Below are 18468 nucleotides of genomic sequence, written 5' to 3' on the forward strand. Positions count from 1 at the left end.
AGTAAGCCACTAATAATGTGGTATAAAGCCCCAGCCCATACCCTGATGTTTAATTTTGTACGCATGAATAAAGTTTTTTATTAAAATCTTATTCCTTCTTGGGTCCACGACAGCCACCTGCACAAAGCAGGGCTACATGCTTCAGGCATTGTGGCCATTGAGAAACCTGCATGCCTTGCATCTTTTAAAACTATGCAGGGAGAGACACCTTAATGGTATAAGGAAACAACAAGAGAAGGATACTTGCAGTAGTAGTCAGAAGAGCAAAACTGGAAAAAATGTTAAATCAAAGTGGAGGGAAAAAAGGCTGAAGAAGAAAATGGGAGGAAAAAATTAAAATAAAGAGAAAAATCATGGTGAGATGGGAGTTAATGGCATCAGGGCATCATTAAGGGCAACAGGTCCTATATTTATATTTTAAAATAACCACCTTATTCTAAGAAGCAAAACTTTTGACTATGTTGCTTGTCTTAAAACTCTAGTTCCATGCTGGGCAACCTAAAAATGAAAAAGTCAAGGCGTTATATAACGTGGTGGGACTTTAAGTATATAGGTGTGTTTTGCTGCATTTTTGACTAAATTTCCATTATTTTTGACTTGCTAGAATGTGGAGTGTAAAGGGAAAGCTTCTGTAAACAAGGAAATATCTGGGGATCCTCAACCAGGACATAAAGTGACACCAAATTTGCACACAAAGTTTCATCCCTGTGATTCTACACTTATAGGCAATTAACTCAATATTATCACTCCAGATCACATGTGCGTACCATAATACAGCCACCAACCTTCTGCGTGGCACTAGTCATTCTCTGTGTCTACAACAGCAGTCACAACGCTAAAGAAACAGATCCAGCTGACCCACTTATGGTCCACATTCATCAACCATGGAAATCCGGCGGTAGAGATGTACAAAGAGGCACCCTTGGTTTCCATTATGCTCAAGAGTACTCTGCTGCTGTGTTGTAGATATTGCTTATGAGCTCATAACACCAAACTTCTGTTAATTCACTGCCTTCCAGTTCACTCCTGGGTATAGCTCAGTGTGCTGGAAGGTCCTTCAAATAGTGTGGAACTGAGTCCAACAGAAGCCAAAACTTGATGGTCTTCAGAGCACAAAATAAAGTGTATTTTTCAATTGAGTTTTCTTTTCACTTTGCTTTGATCTTTATTCTTAGCATTTTCTATTATATATCATGCAACACTACAGCAACGGCAGGTTTATTGGTGCTGAAAGGCAGCATACCTGCACGTTACAATACTCACACATGAAAGCAGTAAGCACTGTAGAAGTTAACAAAATAAGACTAATGCTCCATACTTGCAGGTTCCTCTTGTTACCTGGATTTTACCAATCCTGAAGTCCGAGAGTGGTATGCAGATCTGTTTGCCTTCCAAACATATAAGGTTTGTGTTTTTTTTCTTTTATAATCCTACATAGTACATAAAAAGCCTGAAAACAGAAAAGAAAAGCAGGTAGATAAGATAAGATAAAATACTGGATAAATAAGTTAGTAAGGTTTCATATTTGTAGACTACTACTAAACTGTAAAGGCAAATATCCAGAATGTAGCAATAAACCCATAAACTGCAAAAGAATCTTCACTGCGGCTTGCTTCCACTAGGAAAATCAGGACTCACCACTGAAGCAATGGTGGTAGCAACAGTGTAGACTGGTGATGGGAAAAGTGCAGCCTGTGAGCTAGATTGGGCCTGCAGTGGACTCCATTTCTGAGCAGCCCCTGCCCATGTCGCTGTGGTCAGTGTCCATGGAGACCCCAGGAGCAGCAGCACTGTGACAGTGTGGGGCCATGTTTCCGTGGAGACCAGCCCCAGCAGGCAGCTGGGCAGGGAGCCGCTCTGGGGCTAGGATTTTGTGGCAGTGATAGCATGGTCCAGAGCTGGGCAGAGCTTCGATCCGCTGCCTGCGTGCCTCGGGCAGGGACATGCAGGCAACAGATTGCAGCTCTGTCCCATCTCTGAACACGCTGTCACTGCTGCAAGATCCCAGCCCCAGCCCAGCCAGAGCAGCTCCACACCCAGCTGTACACCCTGCCAGCACTATTGGGGCCGGACTCCATGGAAACCCTGGCCCCACAATTTCATGGTGCCACCACTGCTGGGGTCCCTAAACTAACCTGGACAGATTCCTATTCAGCGTCTTCCTGAAAACTGCAATGAAACAGATTTCACTTCAGTTAGGGAGTGAATTTCTGCTGCAGTTGAAAACCATTACCTTATATCCTGCCCTCTGTTGTAAGGGAAAATGATCTTTTCTCCCTCTTCTTTATGGAAGCTTTTCAAGTACTGTGTCTAAAAACTGCTATAACACCCTCTTCTCCTTGAATGCCTTTTCTCCTTGAAAGTCCTTCAAGCATTTCTCATGCTCCTTGTATTCTAATCCCCTTTGCATCTTCATTGCTCACCCCTACATCCTCCCCAGATTCTTTGCACACACCTTAAAATACAGCACCCAAAACTGGATACAGTATTCTAGCCAAGACCTAACCAGTGCCACCCCTCTTGTCTGGCACACAATGCCGAAAATAGCATTTCCTTTTATTGCAACAGCATCACATTACTGACTCACGTTGAACTTGTGACCCACTATAACTACAGATCCGCCTCGGCAGTGATCCTATCCCCCATTCTTTGTTTATGCATGCATTTTTCTTCCCTTTGTATAACACCCTTTCTTGTCTTTAGCCCAGTTGTCCAATTTCTCAAGAACCTTTTGAATTTCAGTCTTGTCCTTTACAGTATTTGCAGCCTCTCCAGGTTTTGTCTTGTCTGCAAATAAACAGTATACTCACTATACCTGCATCCAGGGTGAGTCATTTTGCTACCACTTCATCTAGCCTAGTGGTCTTATTGCTAGTTTCTTTCAGTATGAGTCCATGTAGAAAATAATAGGGATCAGCTGTCTTTCGTGGAGCTCACAGTTACTTTCATTGTAGCCTCACCAGGAAGGAATACTTTTATGTGTTAGATCTAGTGCGAGAATCATAGATATTCACACTTCACAGTCCCATCACACCTAGCTTCCTCCAGGCTGAATCCAATGTTATGGCCACTGAACACTGCCAAGCTCCTGCTGTTTTTTTCTTGGAGCCTCACTTAGCAAAGGGCTGGTAAACTCATGCCACTTGTCATCCCTCACTTCGTGTCCCAACACAGCTTTTTCTGCCTCATTTCTTTCTCTCCTTTTCTGCTCTTATGCCCTTGGGTGGTATTTTAAATTTCTCTTTTGATCTATCCTGCTTCTCATCCTCCTTCCCCGTCTCCTTCACCAGAAGACAGTAATAGCAGGCCCATTTTAGTGAGGGTAAGGGGTGGCTGTAATAGGGAGATGAGAAAGCATTTCTCAGCACAGAGCAAGGAGGGCTGGGACAGCAGCAGGCATTTTGGGTGGGGAAGTGGGTTGCTGGCCCAAGAAGCAAACATTACTGGTTACACCTCAGGTGGTGACCCACTGTGCTAGCTATGCTAATTTGGTCCACTGGTCTTAAATATGTTGCCAACCCCTGTGTTAGACAAGTCCAGCACCCACTATATTGAAATAATGACTTAAATATACCCTTAATGCTACACTGTACCCTAGGGTTCTACTGACATCCTCTTTGTCTGGAATGACATGAATGAGCCTTCCGTCTTCAAAGGGGCAGAACTAACCATGCAGAAAGATGCTGTCCACCATGGCGGCTGGGAGCACCGGGAAGTTCACAACCTCTATGGATTTTACCAGGTAGGACATCCAACAGAAAAATCAACTGCTATGAATATTTTTCCTTTGGTGGTAATAAGGATGTTTATAATTTTACTGTAAGAGCTCCTGCAAGGCTCCCATTAGAATTAGGTCCTGTTGTACTAGGCATTGTTTGATTGGAATCAGCTTCTCCATGATACATCACATCTATAATAGCAATGACATCCATTCACCTTTCTGCCACAACAATGTAATAACATTGATGTATGATGTGTGCAATGTTAGCAAGCCCTTTATTTTCCTCTCCTGTAGTGTGTTGCAACAAACCATTTGTACTTTGACAATAGTTACTGTTATTTCTGGACATATGCGTCTTACTGTTCCTGCCTTGAAAGATCTAAAAGGGCAACCTGATATACATAGAATATAATTAAGTCTACCTCCCTATCAGTTATCTTCATGCTTTTTAGCAAATGGCAACTGCAGAAGGACTCATCAAGCGCTCTGGAGGAGAAGAGAGACCTTTTGTCCTCACACGATCTTTCTTTGCTGGATCACAGAAGTATGGTAGGTATGGACAAGCTACATGATGTTGCCAAATATACTGGTAGAGCTGATTTTCTTTTAATGCCTAATTTTGATGGGCCTAGTACTTGGTACCTTGGTATTACTAACCACAGCAATGCATTATCAACATTAAGACAGCTTTGATATGCATCTCCCATATAATTGAGTGGATTTAAAATTTGACTGCTGCCTGATCTTTCATAGCTGGCAAAAATTGAAGGTTGGATAGCAAACCACAGTGTTCCATAACACATACCCACCATCAGTTGCCTATTCCAGTAGTATGCTCACGTCAAATACAAGACCTGAAATGAGTTTGCTAGCTTAGAATCCTCCTCTTCCTCCTTTCTTAGTCAGACCTGTTCATTGACTTATGAGCCTGAACTCAGTATGTAAATTTAAAGCAATGCTATTGGGATTTCCAGGAGCAGTATGGACAGGGGACAACACAGCAGATTGGAGTTACTTGAAAATCTCCATTCCAATGTTGCTCACACTCAGCATGGTAGGAATTTCATTCTGTGGAGGTAAGGTGTTTATTCTGAACTTTTCACCAACAGTAGACCATCAGCTGTATTAAGCTTGCATTCTGAGGCAGATTTAAACACAGATAATGAAAAGCTAGTGTTTGAGCCCCAAAACAGCCCTCTTTCCTCTTACAGTCCAATGTATTTCAAAGCAGTTTTATATATTTAGGTTAATTACAGCTCCAAGTCCCATCCTGAACTGCAAACCTCAAGCTGTCATCTGTTAGTAGCACTATAATTTAATCTTGTGTCCAGAAGAAAGACTTACCACATCTCTCAAAGCAAACAAACCACTTCATCAATAGTTGGATGTTACAGTTTTTTAATTTATTTTTTTTACTTCTGTGAGATCAGGCTGGTACTTTTCAGCAGGGTAGCAGGTCCATATTCAGCTAACGTATTTAAGCATTTGGCATGTTTGTAATGGAATTCCACATTTTACAGAAACCTTTCCAAAAACTCATTGTCTGTCTCTCTAAAATCTAGCTGATGTGGGTGGGTTTATTGGAAATCCAGAACCAGAACTACTCGTTCGCTGGTATCAGGCTGGAGCATACCAGCCTTTCTTCAGAGGCCATGCCAGCCTGAACAGCAAACGGCGTGAGCCATGGCTGTTTGGAGAGAAGAATACACAGATCATCAGGGAAGCCATCAGAGAGCGGTACAGCCTTCTTCCCTACTTGTATACACTGTTCTACCGGACACATGCTGAGGCTGAACCAGTTATGAGGTAAGATCATAATGGACTAAACCAAAATGAAATCTCTTGTTCTTTAAAGAAAGAATCCTTCTTCCAAGTCAGGAAGTTTAATGGTTATGGCAAGAAGGATGCATTGGAAGAAGAGTTAAATTACCATCACTTACTTTCATAATTGACATATATGATTTTTTTAAAGCAAAGAAATGTTCACTTCCTAAAAGAGAAAGATTCAATAAATCAATTTACTAAAATTCAAAAAGAATATTATCCCCTATTCTGATTCATATCTAAATATTACTAATAGACCCCTAAGCTGCTGACCTGAAAGTGCTAATATCAGTATTTTTTCTCTGTTTTAATGCTTTTTGTTCATTTGGAGGAATAGGCTACCAGGTTACTTTTATCAGAATTAATTTTGCATAGATAATTCAAAGATGAGGCATAATATGCTGTGCCACACTCCCTACAGCCATTTTTCCTTTAGTAGAATAATACTATGTAGAAATTAGGTCAGGAAGCTAGCTTTGTTTTGTTTTCCAGCCAGTAGAGATCTCAACGGAATGAATCACAGCCATCATTTCAGTGGAAGATAAAATTACTAAACACTCTTGTAGTTTTGTCTTTTACAGATAGCACTGGAATTGCTATCTGCTCCTGTCACGTTTCCTCTCACTAGCTGTGATGCCAGTGCATCACAGATTTTTAGGAAAGATGAGGCCTGGTTTTCAATAGTGTTGAAACCCTGGGATGCACTCAGTTGTGAACCTTATTTGTGCATGTAACTGTACAGATACTTACACATGCTAATGTCCTATTTGTATGCATGGTCACAGTCACTGCATGGGGCCAAACACAAGTTTTAAAAATAGATCAAAACAAAATTACGAATCATAAATTGTGCATACCAGTTTGGGCAGCTCTAGTATGATTGTCTGTCCAGCAAGAGGCTTGAGCAAAAAGTTGAATTAGCCTTGCTTTCTGCTTTTGCAGAGTAGGAGTATAAAAGTACTAGAAGTGCCTTAAGTCTTGTTACACAGCAGAGCTTAACAGGTGACTTAAAAATGGCATTTAAAGGCACACATGGGTTACAAACTTATCAAGTCTTCCTGTGTTGGATATTAGTAGCCACAGCTTTAAAGTCGGGGAAAGGGAGCCTGAGAACTTCAGCTGGGTCACAGAGGACTTCCTGGGAAAGAAGAAACTGAGTAGACCCAACCTTCTTGCTTCCCACAGGCCTCTCTGGGTAGAATTCCCTGAGGAACTAGAAACTTTTGGTGTAGAAGATGAGTACATGCTGGGTAAGTAGTGATTTTTTTTCTCATCAGCTAGTATTTGTTTCAGAGTTAGGCACTTCTGACATTAGCATATTGTAATAGCAAGCAGTTTGAAAACCTTGGCCAAGATTTTTAAGTGAATAGTGATACTGAGTAAGATCTCCAAAAGGGGCTACATTTTTGGAGAGTGAATGAATGCTATGGACTTCCTACACAGAAGTCCTTTAAACAACTCATGTGTGGATGCAAAAAAATGGAGACACCCAAAATTACTTGTCACTCCTGGCCCCCGTTTCCCTGTGGGGCACATGGAAATTAGTTCCATCATCTGAGCACAGAACTAAGAGCAGGAATTCCGGATAAATGTCATCCAACATTAATTGACTGTTGGTCTGATATTCCTGTCCCTAGAAGCCAGTATTTCCAGAGATTATACTTAAAATATGAAGGAGCTAGTCTTGTAGTTGTTGCAACCCCAAAGTCAGTAAATTTTCTAGAAGTGTTCTGATCATGCAGCACAGCACAGACTCCTAAACTGTGCTGTGTTTCCTGTATGTTAACAATGAACTCCCATAAAAAAGTTCCCTCTTTACAAGTGGGGTGAAAGACTGAAAAATATACTAATATGTTTTCCTATTTGAACAAAACCCACTCTCCTATAACTAGAAGCAAGAAAAAAGGCAGCACCATTTGGCAAGCACTTCACTGGAAACTGTGGGACTTGTAGCAGCCTCTTACTAAAATTCTGTAACTAAATTCAAGGGGGTATGAAAGGCTTTTGCTACCTCTGGTATCAACACAGATGAATCACCCTTGTCCATCTTGCTGTAACTCTGAGGCTGGAGATAACTGAAGAAATAATGTTTGTTCCTCTGAATGTGTCACGTTAGATCTTCAGAACTTTTTTGTACTGCTCCCACATCAGTTGCATATGTTGAATACAGCACTGCCCAACCAATATACTCAATATATCTTTCAGGAACAAAGTGTAAATATTTCCAGTGAAGCACACTTTACAGAAGCTTGTGTGCAAAGTGATGCTTTTTTTTTTGTTGATTTGGATTATAGGAAAGTAGGGGGTGGGGTTGGTTTAATAGGAAAAAATTACAGATTCTCCAGTCCCTTACCCTGACAGAGAAGTAACATTTTGGTGGGGGCCCATTGTTAACAGTAAAAATATGCCAAGTTCAGGATTCTGTACTGGTATTGCACTGGCATAACTCTTATGGAAGGGTGGATTTTCAGGTGCTTAAAGGAGCCAGGCATCTGACTTACAGAGCTGAGCATTTGACTTCATTAAGTGATTTTGAAGACCTCATCCAACAACTCAATAGTCTTCATCATTAATATTAGCTCCAGAGTAGTATACTTGGGTAGAGTGTTTTACATAATAACCATGTACAATAATAATATCTAGCTCTTTTATATAATCATTTTCATTGACAGATCTCAAAGTGTTTTACCAAAGAAATTGGTGCTATTAACCCCATTTTACAGATGGGGAAAGTGAGGCATATAGAGGGGAAGCTATTTGCCCAGCATCATCCAGCAAGGTAGCAGAGCCAGGAACAGAATATAATGGGTCTCCTGTGTTCTACTCCATGTCCACCTACCGCCACACTTTCTTTTCTATTTTTTAATTCAGGAAAAGCTTTACTGGTGTACCCAGTCACTGAACAAGCAGCCACTGAAGTGGATGTTTTACTGCCTGGATCAGATGAAGTAAGGATAAGTAAGAACATACAATCTCTGGTATTTAGTTCAAAAGAAATCATTTACCTTCATTTTTCTGCAATCAAACACATCACACAGTAGCAATGACCTATTCATACCTTCTCTTCTCAGAGGTCCTTTTCTCAAAGCCTCTCTTCCCCATTTTTCTGCTTGTCCCACAGCAACCCCTGTGCTTTCTATACTTACCTATTCCAGACTGGTACATAAACCTCCATCCCCTTCCTAATTTAAATCACTTCTCAAGATGCACTCTTTCTGTGACCTCTCTACAAGAAATTAGCTGATGGCATAATCTATTTAATTATTTCATTTATTTTTCCTACAGTTAATTTTTAATTTACTTGGAGGAAAAGATAAAAGAGGGAGATGAAAGGTAATAAAGACACTAGAATCAATGCTGTGGGATTAGCGTCCATAGATTGCTGCACAAGGAAGGTGTATGTTGGTAGACAGATATTTTAGGAGAACTTTGGGAAAATATCTCATTTTTGTGCTATATTTCTGTCACCCTGATCATTGTGTGTGCATGTTATGTCCCATTCTCCCACCCCATCTTCACTGAATACACTTCAAAGTAAGGATTCTCATTTCAGGAACCTAGTAAGTACATGGTACCACATCGGTCAAGATAACAACACAAAGTGCTGCAATGCAGACTGCTGTTCAGTGCCCTATTTAAGAACAGCAAACACCAACACATTTAAGAAAATCAGTACTTCTCTGAAGTGGAAGTTATTTATCCACATGATGGCAGTGCAATATACTCCTACATAAATGACTTGGTTTCAGAAGCAGAAGTTGTTAAGGAGATACTTCATAAAGAGTGTCCTTAAATTCTAGAACATATAACTTAAAGGCCTTTCACTTCACAACACAAAATAAATATATAAATAATAAATGATATTAATGAATTAATGAGAAATAGATCATATGATCATTTTTTTGATGGCGGGGAGGAACCTGGGGGAAACCTAGTAATGCTTAGCCCAAAGCAATTTCCTCATAATGCAAATTTCATAGAATCATAGAAAATTAGGGCTGGAAGGGACCTCAGGAGGTCATCTAGTTCAAACCCCTGCTCAAAGCAGGGCCATCCCCAGCTAGATCATTCCAGCCAGGGCTTGGTTGAGCCAGACTTTAAAAACCTCCCAGGATGGAGATTCCACCACCTCTCTAGGTAAACCATTCCAGTGCTTTGCCACCCTCCTAGTGAAACAGATTTTCCTAATATCTGACCTAAACCTTCCTTGCTGCAACTTGAGACCATTGCTCCTTGTTCTGTTATCTGCCACCACTGAGTACAGTGTAGCTCAAATTTGTGACAGGTGGAACAGTTACATTTTATTACACTATTTATTACAAATTTTTCTCCACTGGGTTTTCATATTTTCGCATAATACACAACACATACTGTAGCTTTATGAATGGCACTGTTACTTAATACCTCTAGCAGCTTCAAGATCTATTAAAATTAATGTAAGTCCTAGAAAAGGTCTTCTCCATGTTTTTTTACTAGATAGTGAGGAATTGGGTCATTGGACCCAACATTAAAAGGTACTTCTTGCATCTCGAGAAAACAGTAAAGGATAGCAAGACCCAGGAATGAAATCACAAGACAAATATCCCTGCACAGGTATCTGATCTTTCTCTGCTCATATCATGCTTGTTCCTTCTGTCTTTCTTGGTATAGGTGTGGTATGATTTTAGAAGATTTATTCCAATGGAAGGTCCAGGAAAACTGAAGATCCCAGTAACTTTGGAGAGTGTATGTTGTTTGACCTAAAATATTGTTTCCATCTGTTTGATAAATTAAAAAAGTCTCTTGCTCAAGCACTTATAAAATCAGGGAGATACTAGGCAGTAAGCAAAGATGTAAATTTACAGCAAACTAGCTGCTCTGACCTAACTCCCCGTGGTGACACTCCTAATGTGTACTAAGAAGTTGAGATGGCTACCTTGCATTTAGTATACACTAAGGGCTAGATCGATTCTATTCCACCTATAAAGCATGTAAGTAGACTTTAGGTGCCTTAGAGTGACATTATTCCACCCTGTTCATGTCCTGAAACATCTGTTCATGCATACCTTTGTAACATATCATCACCTGACCCTTAAGATGCAGCCACAAAAAACAGCGAGAAGGAGGGCCTACCCATCTTTTACAGTAACTGTTTTTCAAGGACTTGGGCAGGATGGAAGGAATCATATTTAGGCACCTGTGTCCACTTACATGCCTAATCGGTAGACTAGAATCTGACCCTAAAATTGCCCACAGAGGGAACTAGTGCATAGGAACTAATGAAACGTAAGTTCACACTCACCCTACCTTATTTCACAGAAACTTCCCTGGTAAGACCAGCCCTCTGGGAATGTTGGAAGAACAAAAAGTTTTTCAGCAGCATTTTAGGGAGGTGTGAGCTCACTTGGCAACCTGACATTTCTAGGTGGTACTGCTGTGGTCAAAACCACTATGTGCCTATCAACATCAGGCTTAGGTGACAATTAGGCACGTAGAATGATAGCAGCTGTGTTTGCCAGAGCAGGCCAACGCGCGATCTTTGCCTGTATCCTTTGCTCATTCCACCCTGGCTGCTAACGTGTGCTCTTATTTGGGACGGGGACACTGCACTGGGTAACAATAATAATCGAATGTTGTCGGGATGAAGAGAATACAGTAAGATTGCTAGCACTCCTATTGTAAGTAGAACAAAGTTTATCAAGTCGCATGCTCTCTGTTGACATCTGGTAAGAAATATCTGCATTTTTCTCCTCAGTTAAGTTAAAAAATAATGATCAGTGAATGGCACTGAGATTTTCACAGCTGAGGTCTTCTGCCCTGCTTTTGCTGTTGGTAGATTCCAGTGTTCCAGCGTGGGGGAAGCATCATACTCCTAAAGACTGCAGTAGGAAAATCCACTGAATGGATGACGGATATTTCTTATGAACTTCGTGTTGCCCTGGACTCCAAGGTACAATGGGCCTGTGTGTTTTTTATCCACCTGTCCCTTTTCCCTTTTGTCCGTCTCTTCTGGTACTGTCATGTTGCAGCTGCTCCTCACTTTCTGGAATCTTTTCCTCCAGCAGCAGGACCTGCTATATAGGAAACAGGTGGTCTTGTGCTGCCTGCCTCGCCAACACAGCATGGCTTAGGCCAAACACACCTGCTTGAAGAGGAGCCAGTCTCCTCCAATTTAGTGGGGAGAAATTTGGCTGCCTTCTCACTTTCCTGGGCTCTGTTTCTTCAGCTTGGGGACCCTGATGGAGCACAAAGACTGTTCCTTTAGCACAAGATTATAGGATGGCTGCAAAACTAGAGCAGTTCCTGGTTTTCCCTTTGCTTTTCCCCTTCTTTGTCTACCAGCCTCCAGTAACCTGGAAAGAGGAGAAGAAAGTGGAGGATTATGTCAGGCCACAAAGCTCCTCTTCAGTTGCAAAGATAATTTTTTCATGGTGCTGCACAGATAAGGAGTTAAATTTACAAAGCCATAATATCCAGACATTCATAATACTGCATCATTCCTCACTGGAGTGTTTTAGTATTCCAGACCTTTTTAGCACATAGTAAGGTTTTTTGTATTTATAGAGTTGCACAATGAAACTGGAAATAAGCTGCTGTTAACTCTCTTCTACATCTGGTGTTTTCCATAGGACTCTGCAGTAGGTGAGCTCTATCTAGATGATGGGCATTCATTTCAATACCTCCATAAGAAGCAGTTCCTGTACAGGAAATTCACTTTCCATGAGAATGTGCTCTCTTCCAGGTAACAGCAACTGACAGAAGTTTGTTCAGCTTCCCAAACTTATGGGCTACCAATAGCAATGCCTCTTACAGTTCATTTTACTTTGGGTTCAATGAAATTGTTGTAGTTGCCTTCATTAGGCCTGTCACACGACAGCAATCAAACCCAACAGGTTTAGGTATCTAGGGTCCCTACAACAGTGTTTTATGCCACCAAAGGGCACGATAAGGGTATGCAGGTGTAAGCTGGGAGGCGCCTGGGGTAAACCAAGCTTAGGGGTATGTCTGAGCCCCTACCCCTCCTCAGAGCTTAACCACCTATATGGCCTGCCAGGGAAGCACCTTCATCATCTTAGAATTCAGACTGCCCAGAGATACCTAACTGTCAGCACGACTTACTTTGGGACCAAGTATAGCACCTACACTGACCTTCACTGTCAAAGAGGAGGGGGAGCTTGCCTACCTGTTATATAAATTGCCCAGTGATTAGAGCACTTGCCCTCCCCTTGCCCAGGAAAAAGGATACACGGATTCTAGGCCCTCCTCAGTCTAAGGGAACTCAATCTTACATGCCATACCCTCCAGGAGACTGCCCAACCCACCAGTCTACAAAATAGGCTCGTGTGGATACCATCCACTCTTTCTGTTGAAGCTGGGCAACTGGGGCAGCCCAATATACAAGAGGCACAGAACTATAAGGACAGCAAGCAAGAGCCCCTAACTCGGTAGCCTACTGAGGAGGGCACTCCCCTGAATGACTGAATGAGATCTGTTGTCCAGATGGGTAAGTAACATAGTCATGAACCTACTGGTTTTTCCTTGCTTCTTCAAACTTCTCAGACTGAGGTGGAGATCTGTAAAATTTACCATGAAATGGGATTACAGAATGTTTTAGGTAACATTTTCTTAAAAAACACACTTTAACTCCATCATTATAGGTAAGCCTGAATCCCGTTATGAGGTTTTCAGAGAGTACGTTTTGTAGTGTAGATGCACCTTCACCATTTGCATCTACTTAAATCATTTTCAGAGGTAAAACAGGTAACCAAGAGCTTGTGAACTGTGCAAACAGCTTTTTTTTTTGGTTGACGGATAGTTCTGAAAAGTTGAAAAAATATGTAATTTCTTATTGACCTGAAGCAATTTTTTCTATATGTTTAGCATATTAAAGAGTCAGAAAAAAAATCAATGTGCCTTGAAAAAATATTTAATTTCAACATTGTGTTTTCAGTTAATACTTTCTGAAGGATTTTAAAATAAATTTGAAGATTCAAAGAAAAATATTTTGAATCTCAAATTGAAACGTGTCACTTCAAAACACATTAAAATGAAACTTTTTAGCTTTTTTCCCCATTATAAGCATTTTGGCAAAACTGAAATGAATTTACAAAACATTCTGGTGTTAAATCTGTATTTTCTACCCCCCTCCCCCAAACTGGCTAAAATAAATCTCTGTTTTGTGAGATTAATTGATGCATCATAAAGGCAGTTAACAAAGGGGAAAATTATCCCTGCTATAACAGAAATTATATTAGGGGAAAAATAAACTGTTCTGGAAACGTGAAGCAAGAGAATGTAGTTGTGGTTTGTCCCTTAAAGTTTTCATCCTTTGTTGCACTTCCACTGAGAAGCTGCTGTAGTTAAGATATTTTTTTCCAGCTGTGCAGATGGAAATGGACAGTACAGCACCAAATGTGGAGTTGAACGAGTACTAATTCTGGGAGTTAGACAGCAGCCTACATCTGCGATCATCAATTACCAGGGTAACAAACTATATTACATTTCACTTCAATTTTAAAACTCTTGCTGGTGCTCTTTAAAGGCAGCAAATTCAGAGGGCTAAACAGAAAACAATTATAGAATAGGAAGCAACGCTGCAAGCTCTATGGTACTGCTCTGCCAGTAATTGCACCCATGTTCTTGAGGGATCTTCTTGACACATATTTAGTCTTCAGGGCTAATTAATTTATCAGGAAAGTCTCTATAAACCCAAAGCAAAACAAAGTACAGTATAAAGTAAAAAGAGAGGCAGAGAGCGTTTCAGCCTGGGGATCAACCTAGCCTTTGGAGGGCTCCCCTGGCAGCAGACATTTTCTGCCAATCTGAGCACTTATGCTAGGAAAAGTGAAATGGAGGTAGGAATTAACTCTTTGGGTTTTAAAGAGCAGGTGGTGCCTATGTATGGTGCCAGGTAATGGAAGAGGGGTTTTTTTCTGTTCTATAAACCCCTGCCCAGAGGAAGCTGCACTGAAACTTAGGGCTCTGCAGGTCCACAGGAAAATCTGTGTTCCTCTTTCCTTGGCTGCACTTTGGAAACAAGAGATGAAGTTACAGCTTTCTTCCAGCAAAGGGCCCTGCAGCCGAAGTCCCAAAACTGAAAACACTTTGGATTTATTAATAACCTTCAAGTACCTGAACTGTGGTTACAATGAGGATACGGCTAGACTGTTCTCAGCAGTGGCAGATGACAAGACAAGGAGCAATGGTCTCAAGTTGCAGCAAGAAATTGAAGTTAGATATTAGGAAAAACTTTCTTACTAGGATGATAGAAAAGCACTGGAACAGGTTTCCCAGAGAGGTGGTAGAATCTCCATCCCTGGAGGTCTTTAAGACCCAGCTAAACAAAGCCTTCGCTGGGATGATCTAGTTGGGGCTGGTCCTGCTTTGAGCAGGGGATTGGACTAGATGTGACCTCCTGAGGTTCCTTCCAACCTTAATTTTCTATCATTCTAATATAGTAGTTACTGTAACTGTACTTCTGAATTAACAGTTAGGCATTCATGTTCTCAATCATGTAGCAAGAGATACAATTTAAAAGTAAAATAATCCTTTTCTACCCTCCAATAGGATGAGTTAAATCTGTAAATCTTCCTGGCCTGAGTAAGGGTTGTTGGTTGTAGCCGTGTTGATCTAAGGACATAGGCAGACAAGGCTGTTTGGATAAATGTGATATCTTTTATTAGTTGGTCTAATAAAAAATATCACATTTACCCAAACAACCTTGTCTGTCTATGGCCTGAGAAAGGAAATTTGAAGCTAAGAACAAAAATGTTCATGTTTCTCTCTCTCTCACAGGAAGGTCCATAGATTCTGACTATGAAACTACATGAACAGAAAACTATGAACTTACACAAAGACTTTTCTAGGGAAAGCAAGAGGAATTTGCATGGTGACTTTTTCCTCCACCATGGGTGCATCTACACAAGATGCTTACTGTGCATTAGCCTAATAACACTGCACAGTAGTGTCACGGCAAAAACCATGCTAATAGCCTACTGCACAGTGTTATTAGGCTAATGCGCAGTAAGCATCACTAAATAACCATTCACTGGTACTACTGTGCAGAAACTCTAGGTACTGCGCATTTATTTAGTACTTTATTAAGGAAGTACTAAACTAGATGTGCTGTAACTAAGGTGTATTAATGAATGTATAAATGCACCCACTGCTGTCCAGAAACCTCATCTTTCTTCCCCTTTAGAAGTTATGTTGGTATTAACATGCTGCCTGCACCTGTTCACCTCTGAAGCACATAAAGCAAAAAAGTTAACACTGTAAAAATTATTAACTTCTACAGAAGAGTGCCAGCATAAACATTTAGTAGTAGCTTCCCCTTGAGAGACACATAGAACCCGAGTATGTTTGCAGGCTAGAAGAAAAGAAGTAATAGTACCTTCAGCTCTTGTAAAGTCTTTTGAGCAGAGCTTATTGGCCAGCTTTGGCCATAATTGCTCCCCTCTTATCATGCCATTGTCTACTGATGGAGGGAGTATTCTGATCCAATGTAAGTAAAAGAAATAAGATAGTCGTATACAATTTTCTTTGGAAAAATGTTAATTAGAATGCATAGTAAATTCTCTTTTATGCTGTTGAAATTTAGATGGAAAAAACAAAGACATTATTTTCACCTATGATGACAAGACCTCCACATTGACTCTGGAAAAATTATTATTAAATGTTGGCACTAACTGGGAGATTTGCCTCAAGTGAGAGGAGGAGCCACATCTTCAAAGAACTTGAGAATGTTTAAAGAAGGTGGTATTGGAGGACTTAAGTTGCTCATGAGTCAAGCTGTCTTGAAGCATGCGGCTAACCCAGGCTGATCTTCTATAATATTTTCTTTTGGAGGGAAAAAACAAACAAAAATATTTTAGTTAGATTTGAAAATCTCATCCCAAGTCAGTAAATGGCAAAACTTACAGCAAATAAGCCTTGAAAGGGGCTCATCACTGTCCTGCCCAGGCTGGCTTCACTTTGACAAACAAAGTACATTTTGTACTGGGTTAAGTTGTGCCCGCGTTTGAAGAAGTAACCTGAATGAGTGTGATTACTCTTATTACAAACAGCCCCCTCCCCCCTCCAACCCTTTTCCATCTTCCTAGGACAAGGAAAGGCCGTTCAGTCTGTCTAAAGGCCAGCTGCTGCAACAGTGAATAAAAGAGGATAATATGGGAGATGGGAAAACACTTTAAATGTTCACTCCTGGACTTCCAAACATTTGAAATGTTAAAAGGTCCACATTTTTGTACAGAATGACATCAGTTTGGGGCATTAGCTCAACCTCCAGAAAACACTTAAAATAATAATTCTTCTTTCTCTCTCCTGTCCCCAGATTTTTTTTGTAAAGAGTAAAGAGAGTTTCACTCTGAAGAGTGTGGGTGGTGAAATGCAGAGAAAAATGATCTCCAGCTCTTTCCACACTGAAGAGGAAATGCCACTAGAGCTGTATGCTGTGCCCAGTAATCCCACACAGTGCTGTCAGTCATTTCCACCTGCTGCTGCTTATTCTCTGGGGATTTCTGGGGGTGCCAAATTTCAGTTAAATCATGCTCTGACCATTACATTTTGACCTACTGAGTATGATTGATTTAGGCCAACTCATTCTTTACGGGAATCAAGTATTCTCTCCCCTTTATTTTGTGGAATTATATTTCCTTTCACATGCACCCTTACAATCACATGCTCCTTCTAGCAGATGTGATTGGCAAATTTTCCTCAAAACACTCAAGGGGCAGAAACCTGAAAATTCCAATTCTCAGGACATTTGAGCAAATCTCTGATGGGTGACCTCAGATGAATCCTTTGCTTCCTTGAGCTATGTAAGATGGTGAGCTACTTACCAACCTAGGAGGGGCTGACCTCTCTGCCTCCCTTTCCAACCACCCAAAACTCAGATCAAACCCTTTTCCTCAAAGCTTAATTTATCATTAAAACAAGCCAAAAAAATGCCTTGGCAAAAGCAGGTGAGAGCAGCAGATAGACTTTCCTCAAGAGCTCACATGATCCCTCTGGCTCTCTCAGATTTGATCACTTCCCAGTTGGGTCTGATAACTGAACAGGACTGATAGACCTCACTGATGTGAATCTTCCAAAGGGCATAAATTACCCAAATATTGTCTTTAGTTATGCCAGTGCATGTGCATCAAAGAAGGACAAACTAAGCAGACTAATAAAATCATCTCCCAACTCCAGAAATGGGGTAAAAAGCAAATGCCCTCTTCTACTAAGATCTTTTTCTGCACCTGATGTCTCTCCTCTTCTGTTGATTGTCTATGGTGTAAATCCACCGATTGCAATGGAATAAATATGGATTATCAGCACATGTGAAAGGACAATCAGGTCTTAGCTTTCTATTGTAACCCGGGCAGTACTCGAAGAGGTACCCCCTCTCCCGTTGAAGGGATCAAAGCAGGTACACAAGCACTGTGGGAAGTGTAGGGACTCTCCTCCCCCTATAGAGCAGAGCCAGACCACCAATGGGGACTTAACCATATACCTTTTAATACTGGGAACATTACAGGCATAAATCAGAGGGTACAGTGGACACTACAATGTCCCAAGGGGGCAGGATTCAACAGAGGTTAGACACTTACAATCATTGACAAAAAAACAGGGTTAACAAAATATAAAACACAAACAGCAGAACAAACAATACGGGTTGGTGAAATATAAAAAAGGCACAAAATGCAAGATGTCAAATGACAAGGAAATATAGGGCCTTGGTACCTGGAGGGGGAAAACACAATGGCCCCTTTCCACTGCAAGAAGATTTGCTTCTTGTTAGCTCACTCACCCCAAGTCACCTCAGCTGGGACTTGACCCCAGATCTCCCACATGGCAGATAGGAACACTACCACACAGCCACCACTGGTGGCACTGTTCTAGTCTGCTAGGGGTCTTGACCTTCCCAGAGCCCGGCCTCATGTTGAGCTGCCTAGCCTCTG

At 41.0% G+C, this 18468-nt stretch overlaps 1 protein-coding gene across 2 annotated transcripts in view; it reads left to right on the plus strand.

Annotated features, from left to right (window-relative positions):
- Window positions 1-17836, plus strand: part of GANC (glucosidase alpha, neutral C) — a 62788-nt gene extending 44952 nt beyond the window's left edge. The window contains exons 13-24 of one of the 2 annotated variants that reach the window (XM_019519072.1): window positions 1325-1404; window positions 3599-3742; window positions 4174-4270; window positions 4696-4797; window positions 5284-5527; window positions 6731-6795; window positions 8417-8493; window positions 10196-10270; window positions 11361-11474; window positions 12154-12266; window positions 13904-14007; window positions 16125-17836. In XM_019519072.1, coding sequence (XP_019374617.1) covers window positions 1325-1404; window positions 3599-3742; window positions 4174-4270; window positions 4696-4797; window positions 5284-5527; window positions 6731-6795; window positions 8417-8493; window positions 10196-10270; window positions 11361-11474; window positions 12154-12266; window positions 13904-14007; window positions 16125-16234 — 1325 coding nt within the window. In that variant the 3' untranslated portion in view covers window positions 16235-17836. Of the gene's footprint in view, window positions 1-1324; window positions 1405-3598; window positions 3743-4173; window positions 4271-4695; window positions 4798-5283; window positions 5528-6730; window positions 6796-8416; window positions 8494-10195; window positions 10271-11360; window positions 11475-12153; window positions 12267-13903; window positions 14008-16124 lie in introns of those variants that run through there. The other variant, XM_019519073.1, reaches the window with a different exon arrangement.
- The last annotated feature ends 632 nt before the right edge of the window (window positions 17837-18468 follow it).

This window comes from Gavialis gangeticus, unplaced genomic scaffold (assembly GCF_001723915.1).
Source record: "Gavialis gangeticus isolate Ggan-Ray unplaced genomic scaffold, GavGan_comp1, whole genome shotgun sequence".
NCBI classification, from domain to species: Eukaryota; Metazoa; Chordata; order Crocodylia; family Gavialidae; genus Gavialis; species Gavialis gangeticus.